Source organism: Hyperoodon ampullatus, assembly GCF_949752795.1.
Source record: "Hyperoodon ampullatus genome assembly, chromosome: 14".
NCBI lineage: Eukaryota > Metazoa > Chordata > Mammalia > Artiodactyla > Ziphiidae > Hyperoodon > Hyperoodon ampullatus.
In genome coordinates this window covers 29,193,674-29,220,620 of record NC_136927.1, presented here as the reverse complement: position 1 = coordinate 29,220,620, position 26,947 = coordinate 29,193,674, and the positions used below count along the sequence as shown (strand labels likewise).

The window sequence follows — 26,947 nt, the reverse complement described above, 5'->3', positions numbered from 1 at the left end:
TGTGGGCATCAGTAGTTGTGGCACGCAGGTTCAGTAGTTGTGGCTCGCGGGCTCTAGAGCGCAGGCTCAGTAGTTGTGGCGCATGTGCTTAGCTGCTCCGCAGCATGTGGGTTCTTCCTGGGCCAAGGCTCGGACCTGTGTCCCCTGCACTGGCAGGCGGATTCTTAACCACTGTGCCACCAGGGAAGCCATTGAATGATTGGCTTTAAACGTCGCCAAGTCTTCAGGAGCACAACCCGCTCAGAAAATATGGGAGAGTGGAATACATCCTACCCGGCTGGTCTAAAAAGTGGAGTTAAAATAAGGAAAGTAGCTGGCATGGAGTGGATCAGGCAAAACAATGGCTATTTGTATTAGTTCAGTGGCAGAGTATTAATTTAGGAATTTCTTGGATGTGGGTTTTGAAATATTGACACGCCTGCCTGGGTGAGGGCAACCTGGTGTGACTCTTAAGACCTCCTATGGAGTGGTGCTGAGGCTGCCAGAGTGGGAATCTGTTTGGGGTTGTTTTTTTTTTTTTTTTTTTGGAAGGCTACTGACTTTATTGATTTAAAAAAACTTTACAAGGACAGTGACTGTTCTGCCAGAAAGAGGACCAAATGGCATAAAACAGACCCGAAGTGGGAGCAGGGGGCAGGCGGGGACAGTGCCAGGAATCACTCAGAAAAGCTGGTAACTGCTGTCACGAAACTGGCAGGAAAAGGCTAAGGGAGATGCATGCAAGGGTAAGAATTCCAAAAATGCTGAAATGGTGAGGGGAGAGAACTCCCAAAAGACCCTGGAGTACATGGGAGCTGCGCACGACAACAGCAATCTTTTCCTTTGTAGAGGACGGGGGAGGAGTCCTCACTTGGCTGCAAACTCTGGAGACTTAATGCTGAGGCTCAGGGTGGGGGGCTCCCCAGAGAGCATCACAAGAACACGTCGCACCACTCTCGAAGGCGCCCGAAGCAATCCCGCGACTGCTTGGTGTTGGCGCCGCATGTGTCCTTCAGCCATTCCCAGAAAAGATCTTCATCTTTCTTTAGCACCAGAAACTGACCAAGGACCACATAGGCCTTGTCAAAGCCCCTTTCCTCCAGCTTCTTGCCCAGGACTTTGCCAATCCCGGCCAGGCTTCCAGCTGGCTTTTCCCGCATGGGCTCTGCCATGAAGTCTCTGTGCTTTTGGGAGGTTGTCATCTTGATCAGGCTTAATCTGGGAATCCTGTAGCTCTGGTTCCCGTAACGGCTTCTCCCACCGATCCCTCAACCCACTAGTGTTTTGTCTTGTTTTGTTGAAGTAACAATAGCTTTAGTGAGATAGAATTCACATACTATACAACTCTCCTAGGTGTATAATTAATTCAGGGGTTTGTAGTGTAGAGAGTTGTGCAGCCACCACCATGGCCAATTTTGAACATTTTCATTTCTCCCCCCAAATCCCATACCCACTAACAGTCCCTATTCCCTGTCCCCACAGCTGCTGGCAACCACTAAACTGTTTTCTGTCTCTATGGAGTGACCTATTCTGGCCATTTCATATAAATGGAATCAGACAATATGTGGCCTTTTGTGTCTGGCTTCTTTCACTCAACATATTGTTTTCAAGGTTCATTAAGATAGCGTGTGTCAGTGTGTAACTCCTTTTAATGGCTGAATAATATTCCATGGTAGGATATGCCACTTTTATTTATCCATTCATCAGTTGATGGACATTTTGAGTTGTTTCCAGAGGTGAAATGACACTTTATTGGACTAGTTCTTGGGCCAGTTAACCTCCTGTCTTGGCCTCCTCATCTGTAAAATGGGGTAATAGCTCCCAATCACAGGCAGGGCCAGGAGTAGCCTACACAGGCCCTTTGCTCGAATTAAGAATTGCCTCTCTTGACAGACACCCGTCTCATCCCAGGGCAGGGGAGCCTTTGTTGCCAGAAGCAAATTTGGCCAGGGGTTCCTAGCCTGGATTTCAGCCCAGTGTTTTGTTTTGTTTTTTAACGTAGAGTGCTTTAATTAATTTATTTATTTATTTATTTATTTATTAGTTTTGGCTGTGTTGGGTCTTTGTTGCTGTGTGGGAACTTTCTCTAGTTGTGGCGAGTGGGGGTTACTCTTCATTGTGGAGCATGGGCTCTAGGTGCGCAGGCTTCAGTAGTTGTGGCACGTGGGCTTAGTTAGTTGAGGCACGAGGGCTCAGTAGTTGTGGCTTGTGGGCTCTAGAGCACAGGCTCAGTAGTTGTGGTGAACGGGCTTAGTTGCTTCACGGCATTTGGGATCTTCCCAGACCAGGGCTCAAACCCGTGTCCCCTGCATTGGCAGGCGGATTCTTAACCACTGTGCCACCAGGGAAGTCCCCAGTGCTTTGATTTTAGCTTTATATTTTCCATTAAAAATACCATTTTCCAAAGTCATGTGTCAGCTCCTGTTTTCTCCCACCCCCTTCAATGAGGTTATGTCAAACACTTGCAATATAGATTCACTTGTTACTGTCTGCATTCCATCCTAGGATCCCCCAATATCCCTCTTGATTTTTAAAAAAATTTGTGTACAGTAGAGTTCACTCTTTTTTCTTTTTTTATAAATTTATTTTATTTATTTATTTTTGGCTGCCTTGGGTCTTTGTTGCTGCGCGCGGGCTTTCTCTAGTTGCAGCGAGCGGGGGCTACTCTTTGTTGAGGTGCGTAGGCTTCTCATTGTGGTGGCTTCTCTTGTTGTGGAGCACGGGCCCTAGGCGCGCGGGCTTCAGTAGTTGTAGCACGTGAGCTCAGTAGTTGTGGCTCGCGGGCTCTAGAGTGCAGGCTTAGTAGTTGTGGTGCACAGGCTTAGCTGCTCCGTGGCATGTGGGATCTTCCCGGACCAGGGCTCAAACCCGTGTCCCCTGCATTGGCAGGCCGATTCTTAACCACTGCACCACCAGGGAAGCCCCAATAAAGTTCACTCTTGGTGAGGTTCTTTCAGTTTTGCAGATGCATAGCGTCATGTATCCCCCTCCCCCACTATCAAAATGAACACCTTAAAAATTCCTCCACATCCCCCCAGCCCCGTAGTTGACTCCTCCTTCTCCCTGCCCCTTCCTGACACTGACCTGCTGCCCCACGCTTTGTACGATACACACACTGGACAACTACAAGCATGGCTCCGCTCCTGGGGTTGTCAGGACATGTAAATGAATGCATGGGAATCACTCAGGATGGAGCCTGGCACTCAGGAGCCTGGCACGTGAGTGCCCATCACATCAGAGCTGTTGTAACTATCAGACTGGGCTTTGTCCACTGTGGGGTGAGGGTGGGGATGCTGGACACCAGCAAAGCACAACAGGCTGCCAGGGGTGTGAGTCAGCACTGCCGGTGGGGCACGTAAAAACGCCCAGCCCCAGTCTCACCCTAAACCTACTTGAAAGAGTTTTCCTGGTACAGGATGTTTTTTTGGCCACACTACGAGGCATGAGGGACCTTATGTTCCCAACCAGGGATTGAACCCGCGCCCCCTGCAGTAGAAGTGGAGAGTCTTAACCACTGGACTCTCAGGGAAGTCCCAGGCAAGATGTTTAACAAGCCTTTCCTGGATGGTGATGCTGAAGGTCCTGGGACATGCGCTGAGAAACTGCTTTGGGGTGACTTGTATAATGTGGATCAGAAAGTGCTAGAGAAGTTCTGGTGACCCTGCGGGGGGAAAGAGGACAGAGGAGGTGTTCCATGGCGCCAGCTCTGGCTGAACCTGGGAACCCATTGTATCAGATGAAACAACCAAGAAAAATGGTACAAGGGTGGAAGTCTCAGATAAGGGCCACCTGGACTCCCTACCACCGACCCGCTCCTGAGCCCTGGGGTCTCAGCCTTCTCATCTCAGAGATTCCCTGTAGCTCTGCTCAAATGCTATATAGTTTTGATGTGTATTTCCTCCAAATGTTATTATTACAGTATTATATGCACATGATTCAAAAAAAATTCAAACAGCACAGCAGGAATCGACACACTTTCCATTAAGGGCCGGAAAGTAAGTACTTTCGGCTTTGCGGGCCGTATGACCTCTGGTCTTTATTGCAGCTTCTAATCCTGCCTTTGTAGGGTGAAAGCAGCCATAGACAATACATACATGAATGACTGTGTTCCAATAAAACTTATCTTTTTTAATATGGAAAATTAAAAAAAATTATTGGCATACAGTTGATCTACAATGTTGTGTTAGTTTCAGGTGACAGCAAAGTAAATCAGTTACACATATACATATATCCACTCTTTTTTAGATTCTTTTCTCTTATAGGCCATTACAGAGTATTGAGTAGAGTTCCCTGTGCTATACAGTAGGTCCTTACTAGTTATCTATTTTATATACAGTACTGTGTATATGTCAATCCCAATCTCCCAATTTATCCCTCCCCTACCTTACCCCCTGCAATAAAAGTCATTTTTACAAACAAGTGCTTCTATATTTGGTCCACGGGCCATAGTTTACTAATTCCTGTGGAAAAGTAAAGTAAAAAGTAGACACAGAATCCCCCCCCACTTCCTCCAAGGAAACCACTGTTAATTTTCTTGTGCACAGTATTGTGGCTAAAAGCACAAAAGTCAAGTTGTTACATGAAGGCGAAATAAAACAAGCTAGGTAACATCATAAGTTTAAGTGAAACCAAAAAAACCCAGACCACTTTCCACCCTCTTCGATGCCTTGAATGTAACAGAGATACAAACATATTTGTTTTTGAATTGATAAAGCAAATCAGAATCGATAAGTAACAATAGAAATGATCTAACATAAATGGCTCCTATGTTTAGGGTAATGACCAACTTAGTAGGTGTTCCAGAAATGTTTGTGGCATCGTTTGATTAAAAAAAAAAAAAAAACACAACTCCGGAATGACAGTCATTCTCCTAGAGAATCAGGGCAGTTCAATTTCAATTTGGCCCAGTTAATTAAATGCAACATTTGAAGCAGGGCTATAGCAATCATGTAGATTTATTAATTGAAGATTTGTTTTCTCTGCCCTCTTCTTTTGAATTTCTACTCTTAGAGTATCTAAGAATTTAATTCTGTCTTAGTTGTATTTTATCACTGCCCTCCTGCACTCATTTTCTTGGGAAGTTCCTTCAAGTCAATAGCAGAATTAACCTCTGAATAATAATAAATAAAAAACAAGTACAGGGCTTCCCTGGTGGCACAGTGGTTGAGAGTCTGCCCGCCGATGCAGGGGACACGGGTTCGTACCCTGGTCCGGGAGGATCCCACATGCTGCAGAGTGGCTGGGCCCGTGAGCCGTGGCTGCTGAGCCTGCGCGAGAGGCCACAACAGTAAGAGGCCCACGTACCACAAAAAAACAAAACAAAACAAAACAAGTACAAAGTGGTTAAATTAGGACTCGGGTAAAAGGTCACTTTTTCTCTAGGCCTTGATTTTTCTTATTGTGAGAAAAAATATCTCAGTAACACCAAATCCTGAAACACATTGTTCTTTGCCACTTAAAAATACTATTGTTGATGTTTAAAGAAATTCAAAAGGCTCTCTCAAAATGTAGATACTTGAAGTATAGACAAGAATTCCCAGGGGCTTCCCTGGTGGCGTATGGTTAAGAATCCGCCTGCCAATGCAGGGGACACGATTCGAGCCCTGGTCCGGGAAGATCTCACATGCCACAGAGCAACTAAGCCCGTGCGCCACAGCTACTGAGCCTGCTCTCTAGAGCCCGCAAGCCACAACTGCTGAGCCCGTGTGCCACAACTACTGAAGCTCACGTGCTAGAGCTGTGCTCTGCAACAAGAGAAGCCACCGCAATGAGAAGCCCTGCACTGCAACAAAGAGTAGCCCCCACTCACCTCAACTAGAGAAAGCGCATGCACAGCAACAAAGACCCAACGCAGCCAAAAATAAATAAATAAATAAATAAATAATTTATTTAAAAAAAAGAATTCCCTTTCTGCTTTACTTTGGTAGACATGCTGGGGAGAAGCAGAGATTATTTGTGAATAAAAACTACTTTCTAAAGAAATATGGTAATTATTAATATAGGATATCTTTCTGTATTAAGTCTTTGGAGGTTCTGGACTATTTAAAGAAAAAAAAGAGAACACTCACCAGGGTGCCTGGCATGTAGTAAATGCTTAATAAACGTTGTCCCTTTTTTGTGTGTAATTTTCTTTAATACGAAAGGGACCTTGGTGTTCTTAAGCTGGTTTGTTGCCCTCAGAACCTGAGACTCTTTCCCTATCAACCTTGATATCAAATGCCATTATTTTAATTAATTTAAATTCCCTGAGTTCCCATCTGGCAGATGAAATCCAGTTGCTGCTTGCAACAGTTACTGCACTCCTAACAGTGGTGCAAGAAATCTGCCTATTGCCATGTGTATTCGTTGATTCAATCAAAAATATTTCCTGAGCAAGGGCTATGGAAGGAAAGAACTACTTCCTGACCGGCCGCAGAGCCCAGTAGCTTAGCTGTGCTCTGTGTCTAAGTGTCCTAAGAGATGAGAGAGAGGGGTTCTGAGAAAGGGCATTTCCAGCTGGAAGGATGAGCCAGCCTCATCAGCCAGGGGACCCAGATTACTGCCCTAAAGCAAGATTTCATTTTTTCTGCCTCCATCCAGACCTCGAGTACGGGGGCCAGGAAAGGCGTTTGGCCGATATTTGTTGAAAGAATGAATGACTAAGTGTGAGGTTAAATAAATTTTACTTTTAACACATAGATATTCTCCACCCTCATTTTCAAATGTCTTTGAAAATAATTTTCCAAGTCAGCAGTTTATTTTCAGGCTTATTAGTAGAAAAGTAAGTTGAGGGCTTCCCTGGTGGCGCAGTGGTTGAGAGTCCGCCTGCCGATGCAGGGGACACGGGTTCGTGCCCTGGTCCGGGAGGATCCCACATGCCATGGAGCAGCTAGGCCTGTGAGCCATGGCCGCTGAGCCTGCACGTCCAGAGCCTGTGCTCCGCGGCGGGAGAGGCCACAGCAGTGAGAGGCCCGCGTGCCAAATAAATAAATAAATAAATAAAAGTAAGTTGAGTCATTGAGCAACCCAGTGCCAGTTCTGGAGGCATTTTTGTTTGTCACAGTTGCTATAGGAATCCAGTGGGTAGACCAGGGATGCAGCTAAACATCCTACAGTGCACAGGACAGCCCTAAATGGCAGGGGTGCTGAACCCATCCAAAGCCAGGAGCTCCCTGTCCTTGGGAGGCAGCTCTTAGGCTTGACTTCTGAGACAGGCAGAGCAAAGTGTGAATCCCATTTTCACCATCTCCTCGCCATGCCTCAGTTTCCCCATCTGTAAAATGAGAACAATAATACCTTCTAACAGAATGTAAAGCATGGCATAGTGGTTAGAGGCATATGCTATGGGATGAGAGGATACTCTGGCTCAAATCTTTACCTTGTTATTCTTTTTATTATAGTAAAGTATATAAAATAAAATTTAACATTGATGACATGTCATCCATTCACCATGTTATGCAATCATCACCACTATTTCCAGAATATTTTCATTACCCCACTCCCCAAAACCCCGTATCCATTAAGTAGCCACTCTCTCTACCCCCATAACCAGCCCCTGGCAACCACTAATCTGTTTTCTGTCTCTGGGTTTGACCATTCTGCATATTTCATATAAATGGAATCATACAACATGTGGCCTTTTGTGGCTGGCTTCTTTAACTCAGTGTTAATGTTTTCAAGGTTTATTCATTTCATAGCAGGTATCAGTGCTTCCTTTTTAGTGGCTGTGTAATATTCCATTGTAGGATATACCACCTTTGGTTAACCTATTCATCTGTCCATGGACATCTGAGTTGTTTCCACCTTTTAGCTATTGTGCTTTGTGCTGTTATGAACATTTGTGTACAAGCTTTTGAGAACCTGTTTTCCATTCTGTTGGGTACATAGCTGGGTCACTCGTCTGCTAAGTCTATGCTTAACCTATATTAAGAAACCCTTCCCTTGTTTTTATTACCGCTGAGACTTTGTGCACCTGCCCTCTTTGCGCCTTGGTATCCTCCCCTGTAAAGAGGGGTGCATGACAGTTTTAGATCACAGGGCAGTTGAGAGGATTAAACAAATGAGTTGCTGTACGCCCTTGGCCCCGTGCCTGCCACAGGGAAGCGCTCAGTAAACACGAGCAATGACTACTGCTCTTACCTGGTTGTGGGGATTCAGATACTCAACATAAAGCATGTTACCTGGCTCTTTGAGGAGTGCTTATTATTTGGTTTACAATTCATGCTAAGAAAATTTTGTCAAGAATGTGCACTATGTGACAAGCTTCTAGCCTGATATTAGCCAAACACAGAGTTCATTGCCCTTTAAATTTATGTATTTATTTATTTTTGGCTGCGTTGGGTCTTCATTGCTGCACGTGGGCTTTCTCTAGTTGCGGCGAGCAGGGGCTACTCTTCGTTGCGGTGCGCGGGCTTCTCACTGCAGTGGCTTCTCTTTGTTGTGGAGCACGGGCTCTAGGCGCGCAGGTTTCAGTAGTTGTGGCACGCAGGCTCAGTAGTTGTGGCACATGGGCTCTAGAGCGCAGGCTCAGTAATTGTGGCGCACGGGCTTAGTTGCTCTGCGGCATGTGGGATCTTCCCAGACCAGAGCTCGAACCCGTGTCCCCTGCATGGCAGGCGGATTCTTAACCACTGTGCCACCAGGGAAGTCCCTGAGATGTTTTTTAAAAAAGTAAACAGGACCCCAGTATCTACAGCACTGGCTAACCATGAGCAGTCATTCTAGAAAAGACCTTGCTTTAAAGGCATTAAGGTTTTGCCGGCTCACAGCCCAGAAGAATGTTGGCCACTCGACCTAATCAGCCACCCCTGTGGTCATTTTTGCCATTTGTTTAACCTCAGGCAGCCCTGTCCCTGTCCCGGGCACATAGTGGGTGCTCAGCCTAGGAATCGTTTTGTTTTTGTTTGTTTGTTTTTTTGCGGTATGCGGGCCTCTCACTGTTGTGGCTTCTCCCGTTGTGGGGCACAGGCTCCGGACGCGCAGGCTCAGCGGCCATGGCTCACGGGCCTAGCCGCTCTGCGGCATGTGGGATCTTCCTGGTCCGGGGCACGAACCCGTGTCCCCTGCATCGGCAGGCGGACTCTCAACCACTGCGCCACCAGGGAAGCCCCTAGGAATCATTTTGAGTGAAAGGATGGTGGGTCAGAAATGGGGAAGGGCTGGGGTCTCATCTCATTCTCTCTCTTACAAGAACCATCTCACAATTTCTGGATGGGAAAGTAGTTCCTTAACAGCCACTTTAGGTAGAAACTGCCCTCGCCATTTCCCTGATAAGAATGTTGAGTTCAAAGAGGTTAAAAGTTGATTTCCCAAGTTCGAGTTTGCAGGACCCCTCTATGGAACCTGGATCATCTGGTTTGCATCCTAAAGCCCCTTACCCTCCCAAACTGCTTACAGCGGCATGACCTTGGCCAAATGCCTTATCTCTAAGCCCACAACCTCACTAACCTTGTGGTTGGGGGATTAGGTTGTCTTTCCAGGTATGGATTATAACTTAGTTATACTGGAAAAAAAAAGTGCCTCTGATTCGCATTTCCATTAAGTTATTTTAGACCCTGACCAAAACATAGCTTCCAGGTAGATAAATATTTTGGGTCTCAAGAAGAAAAATGAACCGGCTGTTTATGCCGAGTCATGGCATGAGCCCTGGGAGCAGCAAAATATGTTTTGCTCAGAGAGTAATGATAGGGTGGCGCCCCTCCCTACTTGGCTCTACCTAATGACAAGGCAGATGGTCCAGCGGTTCTCGTCTCCCCAGTTTTCTGTCTCTTCCTCTGGTCACTGGTTTTGGAACCAGTGTAGGGGTTGTGAAATTTCTAAAAATTAGCAGTGATCAGAAATAGTGCCCTAGGGACTCCCCTGATGGCGCAGTGGTTGAGAGTCTGCCTGCCAATGCAGGGGACACGGGTTCGAGCCCTGGTGTGGGAAGATCCCACATGCTGCGGAGCAACTAGGCCCGTGCACCACAACTACTGAGCCTGTGCTCTAGGGCCTGCGAGCCACAACTATTGAAGCCCGCGTGCCTAGAGCCCATGCTCCGCAACAAGAGAAGCCACCACAATGAGAAGCCTGCGCAAAGCAACGAAGACCCAATGCAGCCCAAAATAAACAAATAAATTTATATTAAAAAAGAAATAGTGCCCTAAACCCTCTTGCCCTTTGGAGTTCTCTAACAGATCCTTTGAGGCATCTTGGCATTAAACCTCCCAGGAAGTAGGCATTATACAGCTGATACACTTCTGCGGAGTTCTTCCCCAAATACCCCTTCTGTGCGCAAATTTTTTTTTAAATTAATTAATTAATTTTGGCAGCATTGGGTCTTTGTTGCTGCACACGGGCTTTTTTTAGTTGCGTCAAGCGTGGGCTACTCTTTGTGGCGGTGCACAGGCTTCTTATTGCAGTGGCTTCTCTTGTTGCAAAGCATGGGCTCTAGGCGCATAGGCTTCAGTAGTTGTGGCTCGCGGGCTCTAGAGCGCAGGCTCTGTAGTTGTGTTGCGCGGGCTTATTTGCTCCGGGGCATGTGGGATCTTCCCAGACCAGGGCTCGAACCCATGTCCCCTGCATTGGCAGGCGGATTCTTAACCACTGCGCCAGCAGGGAAGCCCACAAATGGGTTTTATAATTCCACCAGGGGAAGAAGAAAACAGGCTAGCCCAGCCCTCTGGAATAATTGATTCTGGGCCTTCTTGGTAGGCCTCAAAGTACACTGGTCTTGCCTTTTTTTCTGGCCACCCGGCTTGAGGGATCCTAGTTCCCCCACCAGGGATTGAACCCCGGACCCTCGCCAGTGAAAGTGCGGAGTCACAACCACTGGACCACCAGGGGATTCCTGGTCTTGCTTTTCTCGTAGCCATGGTGGCCTAGGAATAACTTCTCCACCTGTCATCCACTCCTCCATGAAAGATGGGCAAGGCAGGAAAAGAGAAAATAAGTGCTGTTATTGAATCCCTATGAAAATCTATCTGAGAAGCCTTTAAAGCATGCAGGCACTCTTTTCTACCTTTGTATCCCAGACAGCCCCTAGCTCCTAGCAAGCAGTTAGCATCAGCTGAGGTGAAAGCCTTCATTCAACCTTTATTGAGCACCTGCTATGTGTCAGGCCCTGTGCTAGGTGCTGAGGACGGAACTGTGAGAAAGACAGTTTCTCTCATCAAGATGCTTGTAGGAGGGGACACATTAGTTATGGGTATTCATTTTTTATTGCTGTGCAATAAGTTATCACAAACTTAGAGGTGGAAAACAGCACCCATGTATGATCTCATAGTTTTGTAGATCAGAAGACCAGGCCAGCTCCAATGGGCTCTCCTCTTGGGCTTCACCAGGCCAAAGCCAAGAGGTGGGCTCTCTGACAGCTCCGGGGAAGGGCCACCTCATTCAGACTGGCAGAATTTAGTTTCGAGGCCACCGTTTTCAGGCTGGTGGCTGGGGATGCCCCCTTAGCCTGCAGGGGCTACTCTCAGATCCTTCCACGTGGCTCCCTACATCTCAATAACAGAGAACCTCCTCTCATCTGTCACATCTCTGCCTTCCTCTTCTGCCACCAGAGAAAACTCTGCTATTAAAAGACCAATATGATTAGGTTGGGCCAAACCAGATGGTCTCTCTACTTAAACTCGACTGATTAGCAACCTTAATTTCATCAGTGTAACAGGATGCAATCCTAGGAGTAGCATCTAGGTTGAAGGTCCCTTGTAGAACTCTGCATACTATGCTATGTAAACAGTTATTCAAAAGTTATTCAAAATGCGGTCCAGGGCTTCCCTGGTGGCGCAGTTATAGAGAGTCCGCCTGCCGATGCAGGGGACACGGGTTTGTGTCCCAGTCCGGGAAGATCCCACATGCTGTGGAGCGGCTGGGCCTGTGAGCCATGGCTGCTGAGCCTGCGCATCCGGAGCCTGTGCTCCACAACAGGAGAGGCCACAACAGTGAGAGGCCCGCGTACTGCAAAAACAAAAACAAACAAACAAAAAAATGTGGTCCAGTGGTTAGGACTCGGGACTTTCACTGCCGAGGGCCGAGGTTTGATCCCTAGTCCGGGAACTGAGATCCCACAAGCTGCACAGAGAGAGAGAAAGAAAGAGAGAGAGAGAGAGAGAGAAAGAAGAAAGAAAGAAAGAAAGAAAAGAAACGAAACGAAAGGGAAAGAAAATGCTGGTAAGTACTACGAAAAAGTAAACCAGGTCCCAGGATGGAGTGACTGGGTGGATGGATGAGGGGCCTATACTTGAGACAGTCTGCTTTGCTGGTCCCTCTTTGTATCAGCCTCTGACTATGGCCCAAATCTGCTCTATCCCCACCTCCCTAGGTGGCCTCCAGGCTCTCATACCATCTCCACACATCTTTACCTCTAGCCCAGACTCCTGTTGAACTCCTTACCACCTCCGTATGGATAATGTCTAACAGGCATCTCAAATGTAATACAGTCCAAAAAAAGCAAAAATACAAATAAAAACAACAAACCCCTCCAAACTCCCCAAAATGAAGCCAAAATAAACTTTCTCTTCATTTTACTTCCAAACCTGTGCCTCCCCAGACTTCTCCCCCATGTTAGTAACTGGCACCATCATTCACCCAGTTGCTCAAGCCAGAAATCTGAGAGCGATGCTTGATTCTTCTCTCTTCCCTCCCACTCAGTTCCAGGCTTTCAGCAATTTGACCTGCCTACATACTAACCGGTTTCCTCCATCTCCACCCCCAACCCCACCCCCAGTCCATCTCCAACTCTCATCTAGACTATGAACAGCTTTCACTCTGGTCTTCCTCACTCATTCTCATCTTTTAAAAAGAATTAGCTGGGGACTTCCCTGGTGGCGCAGTGGTTAAGAACCCGCCTGCCATTGCAGGGCACACGGGTTCGAGCCCTGGTCCGGGAAGATCCCACATGCCACGGAGCAACTAAGCCCCTGCACCACAACTACTGAACCTGCGCTCCAGGGCCTGCACGCCACAACTGCTGAGCCCGCGTGCCAGAAGTACTGAAGCCTGCACCCCTAGAGCCCTGCTCCACAACAAGAGAAGCCACTGCAATGAGAACCCTGCCCACCGCAGTGAAGAGTAGTCCCCCCACTGGCCACAACTAGAGAAAGCCCGCGCACAACAATGAAGACCCAATGCAGCCAAAAATAAATAAATTAATAATTTATAAAAAAGCAAAACAAAACAAATTAATTGTATTGAGATCTGACACATACCACATAATTTACCCATTTAAAGTGCACAGTTCAATAGTTTTTAGTATATTCACAGAGTTGTGCAACCATCACCAGAATCAGATTTAGGATATTTTCATCACCCTCAAAAGAAATCCTGTACTTACTAGCAGTCACTCCCAAACCCTAACCGTCCAGTCCTTAATCTATCTCACATCTCTATAGGTTGATTTTCCTGCTCTGGACATTTCATGTAATTGGAATCATACACTATAAGATCTTTTCTGTCTGGCTTCTTTCACTCAGCACGGTGTTTTCAAGCCTCATCCATTCTTCATTGCCAAACAGTATTTTATTGTATTAGGTGTACAACATTTAGTTTATCCATAGTGCGAGGTATTCTTTTACTCTTATTCTTTTTAATTCCCTGGTTGGTTTTGAACCCAATGATGAAGATGAGGTTGGCCAGTGTGGAACCCGATAGGCACCTTTATCACTCCCTGCCACCCCTTCCCCTGCCAGAGCAGTCCTTTCTGCCCTCCCCCAAGTCTCTAGAGAGCTGGAGAGAAGGATTCCTTTGCATCTGAGAACTGTTCATTAGCATTTGTGAGAATCTGTGTGAATAACAACACCTCTTCAGAATCTGGGGGTGACCCAGGGGCTGGGATTGATTCCTGGTGAAGTAGCTCCTTCTCTCTTGTCTGCTCACTGCTTTGGTCCAGCAAGAAATTCACTGGTGGGAAACATTTAAGTGTATGAAATGCTGGGGGGGCGGAAGAGAGCGGAATCATAGTCACATTTGAATCATACATTCATTCGACAAATATGTGTTGAGTACTTGCTATGTCCCAGGCATTTGGGATACCACAGTGCACAAAACATTCTTTTCTGAGTGGTGAGACGGACAGTGAATAAAGTGGAGAAAACTGGAGAAAAATGCAGGGACAGGAGATAGGGAGATAGAAAGTGGGACAGGAATCACAATTTCTTGGTCATTTGGGGGCAAAATTATATTCTCCCTTGAGACGGTCACTTAGAGATGCACCTATGTAGAGATGTGTATCCTTTTCTTCCATTCTCTTTATCCACATTGCCTTGGTTCTCATCAAAAAGTTGAGACCCCAATCACCGGTCTCTCAAGAATCGGGAATGAGGGAGGCCCTGGGTGAAGGATCTTAGCCAGACTGGGCTGATATGAAGGGGATAAATTAATGCCAAAGGAAGAGCTATTTGGGTTGGTTTTGAGGGACCAAAACCTGGTTTCTGGTTTGGGCTATAGTGAGAAAAGAAGTTCTCGTACGCGAGGTACTGGGTGAATAAATTACTGATCTATTAAAGGGGGTAAATAACAGTGCCAGCAAGTGCTGATCCGCGCTGGCCGCTCGCTCCGATCCGGGCCCTCTTCTCCGGATTCCACGGGCGATATCAGCTACCGGCCCGAGGTCACCCGTCTGCGGGCAGGGTTTCTGCCCCTACCACCGACGGCCGCAGGGGCTTTCTGGGTGACCAAATGCCAGGGATGGGGCATTTGCCGGGCCACTCGCCCCCTAGGGCTGGGGCACCCAGTCGCTCACATCGGAGCGCCCCCGGGCCCGGCCGCGAGGCTCCGGGCGGGCACCGAGGACGGGCACCCGGCGAGAGGCCGAGGCGGGCCAGGCGAGGGGCACGAGGGGCGCGGCGCTGCGGGCGGGCGGGCGGACCGACCCAGGAGGCGGCGTCGGCGTCGGCGTCGGCGGCGGTGGCGGTGGTGGCGGCGGTGGCGGGCGGGGCGCTCCCTGCTCCGCCTCCCGGCTCCGCCCTCCCGCTCCCGCCCCGCCCTCCGGCTCGGCGCCTGCCCGCCCGCTCCCTGCGCCGCCCGCCCGCTCTCCTCGCTTGCTCGCTCGCTCTCGGGCCCCCCATGCGGATGTGACATTTCACGCCGCCGCCATTTTGAGAGCGAGCTGAGCCGAGCCGCCGGGCGCCGCGTCCGCTGTCGGAGCCCCGACGACGACGCCGAGGAGGCGGAGGCCGCAGCGCCTGGAGCGCGGCCGGCCCGTCGCCCGCCCGCGCCGCCGCCGCTCCCGTCGGCCCCAGGCCCTGCAGGCCCGCCGCGGCCGGTCAGGCCTCCCGCCCGCCGCGCCCGGCCCGAGGCGGGGCTGACTCCGCGGCCCCCGCCCGGCCGCCCTCCGCCCCCGGCCGGCCCGCGGCCCCGCAGCCCCGGCCCCGGCGGCGGGAGGCGGGCCCCGCGGCGGCGGCGGCGGCGGCGGCGGCCGCAGCGAGCGACGAGGCCGCCCGGCCCGGCCCGCCGGCCGCCCGCCCGCCTCGGCGCCGAGATTGGGCGAATCGCGAGCAAGTACGTGCGCGTCTCCCTGCCGCCGCCGCCCGCCGCGGGCCGCCCCGGGGCCGCCGCCGCCGACGACGCGCGGGAGGAGGAGGAGGAGGCCGCCCCGCCGCCGCCGCCGCCGCCGCCGCCCCGGCTTGCCGCCGCCGCCCGCCCGCCGGGCCTGCAGCCCCGGCCCCCGGCCGCAGGCGAGGCCCAGGCCGCGGCCGACATGAACCACCAGCAGCAGCAGCAGCAGCAGAAAGCGGGCGAGCAGCAGCTGAGCGAGCCCGAGGACATGGAGATGGAAGGTGAGGCCCGGGGGCTGGCCGCGGCGGGGCCGGGGGGCGCCTTCCATTGTGGCCGGGGGGAGCCGCGGGAGCCACGCGAGGGGCTCGCCATCTTTAACCAGGCCCCGGGCGGCCCCGGGCGGCCGCGGGCCTCCGCCTGGCCGGCCCGACTCGGCCGGCCCGGGCCGGGCGAGGCTGCACAGTCATGCCGGGCCCGCGGGCTGGGGGCGGCCGGTGGCCCCCCGCCCGGCGCATTGTCCGGCCCGCGGGACCCGGGCGGCCTCGCCGGCACAAAGCGCCCGGAGCCCGGAGTTGTAAATTAGAGCGCTCCGGCCGCGGAGGGATGAGGGCGTTTGCGGACTGCTGGTGGCCGCTGCGCGCCCGGGTTGGGGAGCCGGGCTCCGGGGACCGTCTCCCCGTTGAGGCGTCTCGGGGGCCTGGCTCTGGCCGGTAATGTCGGGGAACCGGAGACCTCCTTGGGCTCGGGGCTTGCCCGCACCTGCTCCCGCGCGCTCCCCGGCAGAGCCCACCGGGGCTTCGAACGGACCCCCAGATCGCTCCATAACAGCACTTGCTGGCGTCGGGCTTCATTTGGAAACACCTGCAAGGGGCGCAGATGTTCTCAGCCTTTGGACGGGCCCAGAGTTCGGAGTCAGGCTCTCTTCGTTTCTGAGTTAGCTGTATTTCGGGGAGTTTGGCTGTGTGCGGTGCAGTCAGCCTCCGGCCAGGTGTGTGTTTGAAACTACGTGAAAGCCGCCGCCTCCCCCCACCCCCGCCCGACTACCTATCTCTAAATCCACCCTGACTCCAGAGGTAAGTTAATTTTCTGCCCATGTGCCAGCAGTTTTCCAGGGTATCCTGCTTTGAGATACAAGGCCATGGTAATAGAGGTTTGATGCAGAGGCACTGGACGCGGAAGGGTCTTGGGCTTGCATACCTCAAGAGGACTTGGTGGTTGGAAGGCATCTTTTATTTCTCGTGGCCCCAAGTACTTAAAAGGGCAAAGTCTAAGGAGTCTTAAAAGAGAGTCCTTACCTATTTCGAGGGGGACGGACAGGCAGGAGTCAAAAGAGTGCCCCTGAATGAACGGGGCATTGAATGTTCTGTTCTTGTTTTGCTTTTAGCCAGAGATCTTGGGGTGTGGAAATGAATGGGGGTGCTAAGGAAGCTCAGGTGAAGCAGCATTTGTCCTGTGGGGTGGCTGCACCTGTGGGGTGCTGCACCCTGGTTGGTGGGAAGTCTTACCATGACTGGTACTCCCCTGTGAGTAACGTACTGCCAACAATTGGATGTGCTCTGAAAAAAATGGCCTGCAAGGTGGCAAAAGGCGAAGTGGTGGAGATGCCTGTGGAAGGCACTTCCTGCTGGTACTTCAGTGGCCAATAATGGGGTCAGGAGAACCCAGTCCATGCCAAGGACCAGGCTGTCCGTCTCACTTGGCTCCAGAAAGGCAGTAACTTCGTAGTGTTTTTGTCACGTGTCATTAAACAATTAGCTGAAGGAATACATTGCTGAGAGAATTATGTATATTCCTTTTAATGCCTCGTAAAAAGGGATTGCTGTTCAGTTTCCTTTTCAAGTTATCCCCCAGTCGAGACAAAAATCCACTAATGCTAGCATATCCGTGTCCCACTTATGTTGTCTTAGCACTTTTAAAGCGGTTTGAACACAGGTGAGAGCTGATCAGCATGGACCCCAGTGCATAGTGTATTTCTGGTACAGAACTGGGTGTCAGGGGAAATAGTCATGTCCACAGGTTTCAAGGGCTTTTCTATAAGACTAGAGAGTGTTGAGTGGAGGAAGAGTTTTCAGAAGTCATGCGTGCTTTCAAGACTACTTTTTTTTCTCAAGGAGTTTTGTTCTCATATCCAAGTTTTCGTTGGAAAAGTCGCCCGTAAAATCATTAAGCTGCAAATTTACTGGCGTCTCAAACTGGATGGCAAAGGTTGTAGTTTATTATTGCTGATTCCGTAAACTTCAGTCTTCTTTTGAGTGGGCCTCAGATTCATTATCCAGAGGGTACCTTGTCTTTGTAGGGCTTATGGTCGTCAGCACCCTGTGAGCAGCCACAGGTGTGCAGTTTAAAGAGGTGCCCGTGTCTTAGGCAGTCTCTTTCAGCCTTTCTTAGCCTTCCCACTCCGAAAATGTGGCGTTAGGTTTATACATTGTAGTTTAGGACCAGAAAGTTTGAAAATCCTTCCTATTAAAAAGCGAGAAGGGTGGGATTTAGTGACCCTCAGCTCTGCTTGGCTTCTTCTGCCAGGCTCTGTGAGTGACTCGCACCTGCTTGGTGTTCGCCTTGGTTCCTGTGGACTCAGCAGCTGGAAGCTGTCAGGGCTCCCTCTGATCAGCTTGAGGAAGGGAAGCTTTGTGGATGCGGAGCATTTGCCCGTCCCTCCTGGGCAGGGCAGTTTTGAAGGAGCCAGGGAGACTGGTTTGGTTGGCGGTTTTTTCCTACCGACGGGTCTGGTGTTAGTTTGCTCTCCTGCTCTGCTTTATAGGGGTCACATTTGCTTTTGACTGGTCCCTGCACAGCCCTTGCACATCTGCTGGAGAATAACAGTGCTCAGGATGAGTTATTTTAAAAATGTCTTGTTTTGAGCCGTTAGGAAAGTTATGAAGGGTGAAGGGCAGAGAGGGAAAAGATGGGGGGGGGGGCGTGGGGTATGGTGGCAGTTCAGTGGGGTTGAGACCACATGCTTCCTTCCTGTGAGGCCCGTGCAGGTTTTCAGGTTGGGAGGCAAAAAGCACCATGGAGGTGGTGGCCTTTGTCGGCCTGGCCAGGAATGAATGTGCTCCACAGTTTATTCACTCTCTAACTCAGAGGCTGTGCAGGCCGAGGGGCTGCAGGAGGGACCTGCAGTGGCCTCTGCCCTCTCGGGTACTTGAGAGGTGATAATCTGGTCTGTTACGCCCCCTCCGAATCAACAGGAAGTTTTCCCAAGGCCTGGCTTCTGCATAGGCGGGCTGGCACAAATGTCAATACCTTCACGTTTGTTCCCTGGTGTGGTTCTGCCGCCCGTGTGAGCAGTCTCTGTTTCAGAGTGTAATCTTTGAGACTAATGGGCACAGACAGTTTTGGTTGACTTTTGTACAACACTCAGACCACTGCTATCAGGACACCAAGCTGGGAGCAAATCAATGAGTCCGCTGCAGTTTCTGAAAAGAATTGATCACTGACTTTTGTGGTTTTTGTCTGGGGGGCAGCAGTGGTGGATTTCTTTTTCTTTCCAACTTGTGTGGGTAGATGGAGTTTCAAGTTACTTTTCTGCTAAAGCAGGTTTGGGAGTGGAAAGTGAGTTCTCTTGTACACGTGTGCCCAAATTAACTACACTCGGGCATTTTATTATATCTAAAACATGTTTGCTTTTCAAATAGCGCCGTAACAAGACAAAAATCAAATAATATGAGAATATTGATTTTCCTCTCACATTAGCTTTGGTTGATAAAAGAACTCTACAAAGTGAGCATCAACTTGGAGAACCCAGAAAAGATAGAGACACACAGAAGAAATTAGGCCAAACCTAGAAACATCTGACTGATGTGAGCCTGTCAGGTTTTGATGGGACTGGAAGTTACTTTCCAAAGGCATCCGCCCTCCTGATTCTTCCAGGCTGCTGATTTTGACTATCTGTAAACAAAAGATTGTTAACAGCACATATTGGAAAAAAGTGTATACCTTCAGCTTGTTTTTTGGGGGGTGGGGGGGGATCAGTTTTGTGGAAAGGAGGAAAGAAGCCATTGAGTTAACAACTCACAGTGGGGCAGTGTGGTGAGAGGGTACAGGCTTAGCGCCAGGCCTGGGTCTGAACGTGGACTTCGCCATTTAATGGTTGTGTGACCTCATGCACGTTGCTTAAGCTCTCAGTGCCTCAGTTTCTGCATCCTTGAAAAGGAGGTCTGTCGTATCCTGCATGTGCTGGGCATAGAGATAGGAGCATCAGTGTTCACTCATGGTGTTGTGATGGTAAAAGGGTTGCACCTGAGGCAGGGATGGGCACAGGGTTTTTTTTTTTTTTTTTTGCGGTACGCGGGCCTCTCCTGTTGCGGAGCACAGGCTCCGGATGCGCAGGCTCAGCGGCCATGGCTCACGGGCCTAGCCGCTCCGCGGCATGTGGGATCTTCCCGGACCGGGGCACGAACCCGTGTCCCCTGCATTGGCAGGCGGACTCTCAACCACTGCGCCACCAGGGAAGTCCCTGGGCACAGGTTAATCAAGCATGGCGCACACAGGTGGGGCAAGTTGACTTTCGTGGTTCTACGGTAATTATATCCTGACGTGGATTAGGAAGAAAACTGACCAGCCTCAATCTAAGCAGCATTGTTTATGAAATCCTAGGCTTGATGTGCCTAAATAGATGTATAAGGTTAATGGTATAATATTTAAAGAAAAATGTAGTGGATGATAGAGGAGTTGATAGTGGATTTGGTGCGTTGTTACACTGCTGCCGAAGCCTGGTTAGCTCAGTGGCCTTCGTGATGAGAGTATTCTTGCTCTTGCACTAGTGTTAGAGCATCTAGTAATGAATTTCATGAGGTTGCCAGTCAGGTTGTAGCAGGGAAGCCAGGTTACACGAACCTCGGCCCTGAATTCTTGTCTCTAAATCCCACATCCTGTTACCAAGAGCCCTTTTGGTTTTCCATCCACCACCCTAAACCAGGCGGCCCCTGTTGCCTCTTGCTGGAACTTTGCAATAGCCTTCTTACTGGTCTTTGCTTCCACTCTTCCTGGACCCCACACAGCTGCCTTTTCACTGCCCTGCTTATTAGAAGGGCTCAGGTGTGCTGCCTTCCTCATGCAGGTAGACGGGTAGTTGCACAGCCCGGCCTCTGCCATCGGGATCCTCAGTCAGCCTGCTTTGTGCTTCAGGCTCTGAGTGCACACACACTTGCACTGCATGGGGGGCAGCTCTGGCTTTTGGGCCCTGTACTTGCACAGGTAGTGTCTGCTTCTCTCCTTGAATGCAGACAGGACAAGAGACCCCAGGAAAGTGATTCAGATGCCACCTTTTCCCTCAACTTTTCTGGTCGTCTCAGCCACTTGCCTTGCATAAGAGCCGTGTCGTGCCCCGTGAGCTGCTTGTGGGGCTGCCCTTGTGTACTCATCCTCCTCACCGCTGGACTGTTTGTGCTGAAGAGACCCATCTTATGTTCCTTTTTTGTTAAATGTGTTTGTGGGAGACACTCATTCAGGAAACAGCAATTTTAAGGCAAAACAGTAGTGCAGGAGATGGCTGGCTGGCAGGGTGGTGTGTGAAAGAGAATGCCAAAGCCATAAACCAATATTGCTTTGATAGCTGCTAATTCAGTTTTATTGCCTTTAACGTAAGTTGCTTCAAGTGGCATTTTTGATCCTTTTGCAAGGAAAAGCTCATTTTCCAGACAAGGGTATTGATGGACCTTACTGAAGTTTTCTGTTGAGTATTTTAAAATTTGTTATTGTTTCTGTTTTTTTGCATGGGTAGTATGTAGCCTGGGTACTTCTGCTTGATTTCCAAGGCAAAGGAATTTTACTCTGGGGACCGAGTTGTAACAGGGTATTTCTTGACATGTACTGTGACGGTTAAATGTTAAAATGTCACCTGCTTCAGAAACTTCTTGTTCTGAACTAATTTGGACTTAGGCAAGTTGGAGGAAGCAGGATTTTTAAGTGTCTTGCGTAGGCAAGAAAGTCAAGTTATGCCATTTTGGTAGTAACTTAACACATGGCTCGGCCAATGAGAAGTCAGATGTGTTGAAATTCTCTTGAAGAGAAGCAGGCCTACTTCTGAGCGTTGGTGACTTAAACTTGGAAGTTGGACATGGAGGTAATTAGAAAGTTTGTTGTGTAGGGAAATACACCGACCTGGACTAGAGGGAATGCTTCCAGAACTTAATGATGACACTAGTGTGAGCTAGCAAGAGCCAGGGAGGGGGAGGGGCCTCCGGGGGGGTACGCCTTGGGGAGTAGTGTCACTGTCTTCGGTGTTGGACAGAGCAGAGCGCTCCAGGGGGTGACGAGACTGGAGGGCTCATTGACTGTGTGGCTGGGCCCTCACTGGGCTGAGCACGTGCTGCGTTGTCACCAGCTCGGCTGGGACCACTGTTGTGCGGGCACAGCTGTTAGTATTCTCAGAGATGCCCAGGTGTCCTTCCAAGGAGCCCAAGTCATCTGATCGACCTGGGGTTTATCTTAACAAATGTGAGTGCTGTATCAGAGTCTCAAGGTGGTGGTCCCCCCTTCTTTTTGGGTCATTTGAGAATCTGCAAGATAAAGAGAAGGAGGTTCCCTTCTGTGACCACAACAGTTCCACGTGATTTTCCTGCCTGGCATAGAATGTTCGAAACCCAGGCCCTCCCTGGGTTCTGATTCCATGCTAGTGACTAATGGTTTCCCTGACATCCTGATACTGGGAGGGCAGTGTCCTGTACGAGGTACCAGCCCCCAGAATATTGACCAGAGGAAGGTCTAGCTCTTGCAATATGTTGTTGAGCTGGCCTCTGCTTTGGAAAGGGACTGTGTGAGATTGTTGGGGTGACCTGTAATGCAGAGTGTGATCACACCCAGGGTGTGGCCACCGGTGTCTGGGTAGTGATCTGACTTCTTGGCTCCCTCCTGCCCCCACCCCTTCATGGTACTTCAGAAAGAGTTGAGGGGGCTTTTCTCTAGGGTACAGGCTGAGAAAACTAACCTTACTCACCTGGAGTTGCAAGTGCATTCCGTCAATATGACTTTGGGGAATAAATTACATTTCAAGGCCCTTAATTGACCCTGTGCAATTGCTGTTTTCAAGTAAGGACATGTAATGCTCCTTAGCCTGTTTGCATGGTTAGAGTCCAGCTCCTCCTCGTAAATAATGTAGGGCAGGTAATTTTTTTTTTTATTGAAGTATAGTTGATGGGTAGGTGATCTTGAAGTGCTTGATTCTTAGAGTTGGTAGTTTATGTCAGCTAGGAGGAGAAATTATTCAGTCAAACAGTGTGTGTGAATTGGTTAAAAACATTCCTCAATCCCTATTGCTGTTTTATAACCGTCATAGATGGGCATGGAAGAATACTCCCCCAAGAGTCTCAGCCTTTTCCTCTTCTGTCTTTAGCTTGTAAGGACAAGAGGGAGAACAGATAGGGGCTGGAATGCCTGACCTGCAGAAAGTCCACAGAAGTAGCTGGTGGAGTGAAGTTGCTGAGCTTTAACCCTAACCCAGCTCCCAGTGGTGGCCAAGGGGCGGCTTCTGATCGGTGTGATATCCTGCCTGTGCTAGCCAGGGGACTCCTCCCTTCTCTAAAGCACTCCAGGTCTCCTGCTGCTACCCATGAGGACAAACTGAGTCTGTTTTCCTACTGAGACCTGGATTGCTTGAGAATGCCAGCTCTTTCTTATGGGGGCAGAGGAGAAGACCTGTGGGGTAGGAGGATGATACGGGTTCACCCTGCAGTGTGCAGTAAGGTAGCCACCAGCCACATGGTGGCAATCACATTCCTTAACTGACTAGCCACGTTTCAAGTATTCAGTCGCCACCTGTAGCCAGTGGCCACCACATTGGACAAGCAGGTACAGCACACGTCCGACAGGGCAGACAGTGTTAGTGGCCAGAGTTCACCGAAACAGTCTGGTTGGATCCTTAGCTAGAGGGTGTTTCTGGTAGCATTAGTGTCACATTGGATGTTGGAAAGATACAGTGTGTCCTGGAAAAGCTAAATTAAAATGAGTGAATAAATAGTTCCTGGGCAAACGCTACAGAGCAGGCTTTCTTCGGTTATTTGTGGTGAAGAACCAGTTTTTTTTTTTTAATTTCCAGTCTGTTGTGGACAATTTCTTTCTGTATTTTGTAGACATGCAGTGTAAACAAATTGTTTGAAATAAAATACACATACACAATGCAAGCCCCAGGTTGTTATTAAAGTCACATTTCAACAGTTATTGCTTAGAACAAACACGCAGGGAGGATTTGCAGAAACTGTACGTGTTCATTGCAAGCGTGTATAGGCCATTAATATGAGGGAACGTGCTATTGCACTTGTAACTTTGTCATTCCACCATGGTAACTGAACAGTTTTGTGTGAAATAGCAATTCTCCGTATTAAACTTTATTTGCACACTAGTTTTTAAATAATCTCGCTTCCTGCTTGGATGGATGGCATCCCTGCTCCTCATAGAGAATGTTGATCCAAGTCATTTCAATGTTCGTTTTACTAATATGCAAGTGAGTCCAGTGCTGCGGAGGTGTACGCCTGAGATTGGGAGCCATCTTCCAGCAGTTTTCCAAACTGTATCCATAAACAGCTCCAACTCTATCCTATAAACTAACATCTAAATTATGTTTCATTGAAAGAAATGGGTTCTGGGTCCTATTGACTTGGGTTGCAGTTAACCAGCTAACCCTAAACTCTTACAAACTGTAATGGGGTCCCGTGGGACACGTGACACCACACTCCAGTTTGACAGCGCACCCACTGGCCCAGGCTAGGATGTTGCAGGAAGTCAGGTTGCTGCAAAGTCTCCCCGCTTGCTCTGTTTCGGTGAGGTCCGCGGAGGGCACCTGCTCGCAGGCTGTGTGCAGGCACCTTGGGCTTTGCCACCCCCACCCCCTGCTTTCTCGTCTGGATGTCCCCAAGCACCAGGCCTCATGGCTTGCTTCTGACTCCACTGTACCCTTGTAGCAGCAGAGCTGTACTTGCTGTGCACTCGCAGAGCCTGGTGCAGGGCTTCTGCTCACGAGATAGACATTCATGCAAACCCTCCCGACTGGCAGGTACAGGGCTGGCTGCCCCCAGCGCTTGAGTGAAGGCTCTTGGTAAACATGTGTCAGGGAGGGCTGTCATGGGGGGTGGGTGCTGACCTACGGTGGGGAAGGGGTGGGTCATCGGAGGCTTCACAGAGGAGGGGACACAGCTAAGTTTGAAAAGAGGGAGGGGTGGTGTGCTCAGAGGCAGGAGGTGTAGAACAGCACCATGGGCTTGGGATCTAGAGGGAGAGGATCTGTGGTCCCCAGAGTAATGGTCCACAGAGATGTCTGTCCTGATCCCCTGGAAGCCGTGACTATGTTACTTACCTGGCAGGGGACTTGGCAGGTGTGATTAAATTCAGGATCCCTAGATAGGGAGATTATGCAGTGTTACTCAGGTGGACCCAGTGTAATCTCAGGCTCCTTTACCCGTGAAAGAGGGAGGTTGGAGTGGCGTGACGTGAGAAGGCCATTGCTGGCATTGAAGATGAAGCTGGAAAAGGCCAGGAAGCAGATTCTCCCCTTGAACCTCCAAAAGGAGCCAGCCGTGCTGACACATTGATTTTAGCCCAGTGAGGCCCATTTTGGACTTGTGACCTCCAAAACTATAAAAGAATAAGTGTGTGGTGTTTAAGCCAGTAAGTTTGTAGTAATTTGTTCAGCAGCCAACAAAACTAATAAGGATTCAAGAAGGTGGGTAAGAAGCAGTAGGTGGGTGTCCAGTAAACTAGCCTTGAACCTTAGAGAGCTGCGTAGAGGCTGGGAGAGCTTGGCAGCTACCCCTCCCTGGGCCAGGCCCCTGGATGTGAGGGCTGTGTCTGTATCAACTCATTGGCTCCTTACCACAACTCTGAAGTAGATGCAGCATCATCCCCATTTTATAGCTGAGTGAAACAAGGCGCTGAGCAAGTTAAATAACCTACCCAGGGTTGGTGGCCATGGTGGGATTTGAACCCAAGCCATGTGGCTTCACAGAAATTTGCGTCTCATCATAGTCAGTGGACACTGTTTGTCCTGAAGACGTTGTTACTGCTTTTTAATTTAAACCGCTGCCTTCTCCCGCGTTTCTTATCTCACCACCCCAAGTGGCAAAGCTGCAGTTGGGCTCCTCAGTCTGAAGATTTTTGTGTGGCTCACCACATGCTTTGAATATAGAAAGTAGCTCACTGCCGAAATCAGCCGGGGCCACCTTACACTTCAGCAAGTGGAATATGGTGGCAGAAGCAAAATAGATGTGTTTTTAAAGGTAGATGCCTCCCTTCTTTGAGAATCAGGTATTCAGTAATGCGATCCTAAGCTGAAATGAATCATCCCTAAAGCAAACCATTCAGGGCTCTGGGCATATGGAGAGATTTAAACTTGAGAAGGCTCGAGCCTCATCTGCCAGGGCTCAGGGCGAAAGCGTACTGCATTTCAGAGGCCCAAGTTCTGTGGAGCTACAGGGTCAGACCTCAAGGCACCTTGTCCACTCAGGTCCTCCTGTCACCTCACCCCCATGACCCTGCATCTGCACATGAGCAAACTGAGTCCTCCAAGCCACACAGATGGCACCAACCTGACTGTACCCCCTGCTGTGTCTTGAAGTCCTGACCAGCTGCATTCCTCTCCTCCCTGTCGCCTAAATCGTCTGTTTCTTTCTTAAGACAGCAGCTTTCACAAGGTGGAAGGAAAACAGGGTCGGAGGTGCCAGAGCCCGGGATTGCTCAGCTGGGCAGGGGTTGAAAGAAAGGAGGTCCTAAGAGGCCAGCCAGTCTCCTTGCTTCACTGACTTCCAGCTAGTTGCGTGGTGGTGTTTCTGTGGCACATGCAGAATATCTTCCTTCTGGGCCTCTTTCCCTGACAGTGAGTTTTAAAACATGAGATAGATTCATACATACAACTTTAACAAACTGCTAATGCATTCATCGCTGGGTTGGCGAAATTGAGACCCTCAAGCCAGTGGATTTGGGGTGTCTGGAGAAGATGCAAATAAGCGAGGTAACTCTTGGGCATCCTAGTAGGGGGGACGACCCAGAATGCAAATGATCCATAGAGATGACTGGTTCGGCTTCAAGATGTGCGGCGGCCAGCCACACAGATTCACACACTGCCATGCACGGTAAGGACAGGCGGCTGGTGGTGGCTGTGATGGTTGTGGGCTCCTGCAGGATGCCCAGGTCGTGGGGATTGTGATGTTACAGGCATGGTCCCTGGGAGCTGTCAGAAGTCTTCAGAATTATTCTCAAGTTGGTCATTAATTACCTTGAGGACTACGGGGAAGAGGGAAAATTAGTGCTACAAATCTTAAAGTTTTCTGTTATAGCCAGTATTTCGTTGGGAATCAGAGGCTATTATTTGAAATTTCTATTTTGATGAAGTTAAAAGTCCTATACTTTTTAAGGCCTTTTGTTCTTAAAATACTGGTTTCATTTTGGGTATGTTATCAGAGAGCTCTTGGTCACATAATTTTGTTTTAGAGCAGAAAGCGACTGTTCTACCCCGCTACTCCACGGGCCAAGAAACCGTGTCTCTGGGGGCTTGAAGTGATTTAAGTAAAATTAAGTAAAC

At 49.6% G+C, this 26,947-nt stretch overlaps 2 protein-coding genes across 2 annotated transcripts in view; one reads left to right on the top strand and one right to left on the bottom strand.

Moving 5' to 3' along the window:
* Window positions 1-911: 911 nt before the first annotated feature.
* Window positions 912-1,181, bottom strand: LOC307063507 (barrier-to-autointegration factor-like; the record flags this gene model as incomplete). The annotated part of the gene is made up of 1 exon (XM_079719695.1): window positions 912-1,181. One exon carries the CDS (start codon window positions 1,179-1,181, stop codon window positions 912-914), a length of 270 nt encoding a protein of 89 aa, XP_079575821.1.
* Window positions 1,182-15,637: 14,456 nt separating this feature from the next.
* Window positions 15,638-26,947, top strand: part of USP7 (ubiquitin specific peptidase 7) — a gene marked incomplete at its 5' end in the record, with an annotated part of 56,196 nt that continues 44,886 nt past the window's right edge. The window contains one exon of the mRNA XM_079719372.1: window positions 15,638-15,716. Coding sequence (XP_079575498.1) covers window positions 15,638-15,716 — 79 coding nt within the window. The remainder of the gene's footprint in view (window positions 15,717-26,947) is intronic.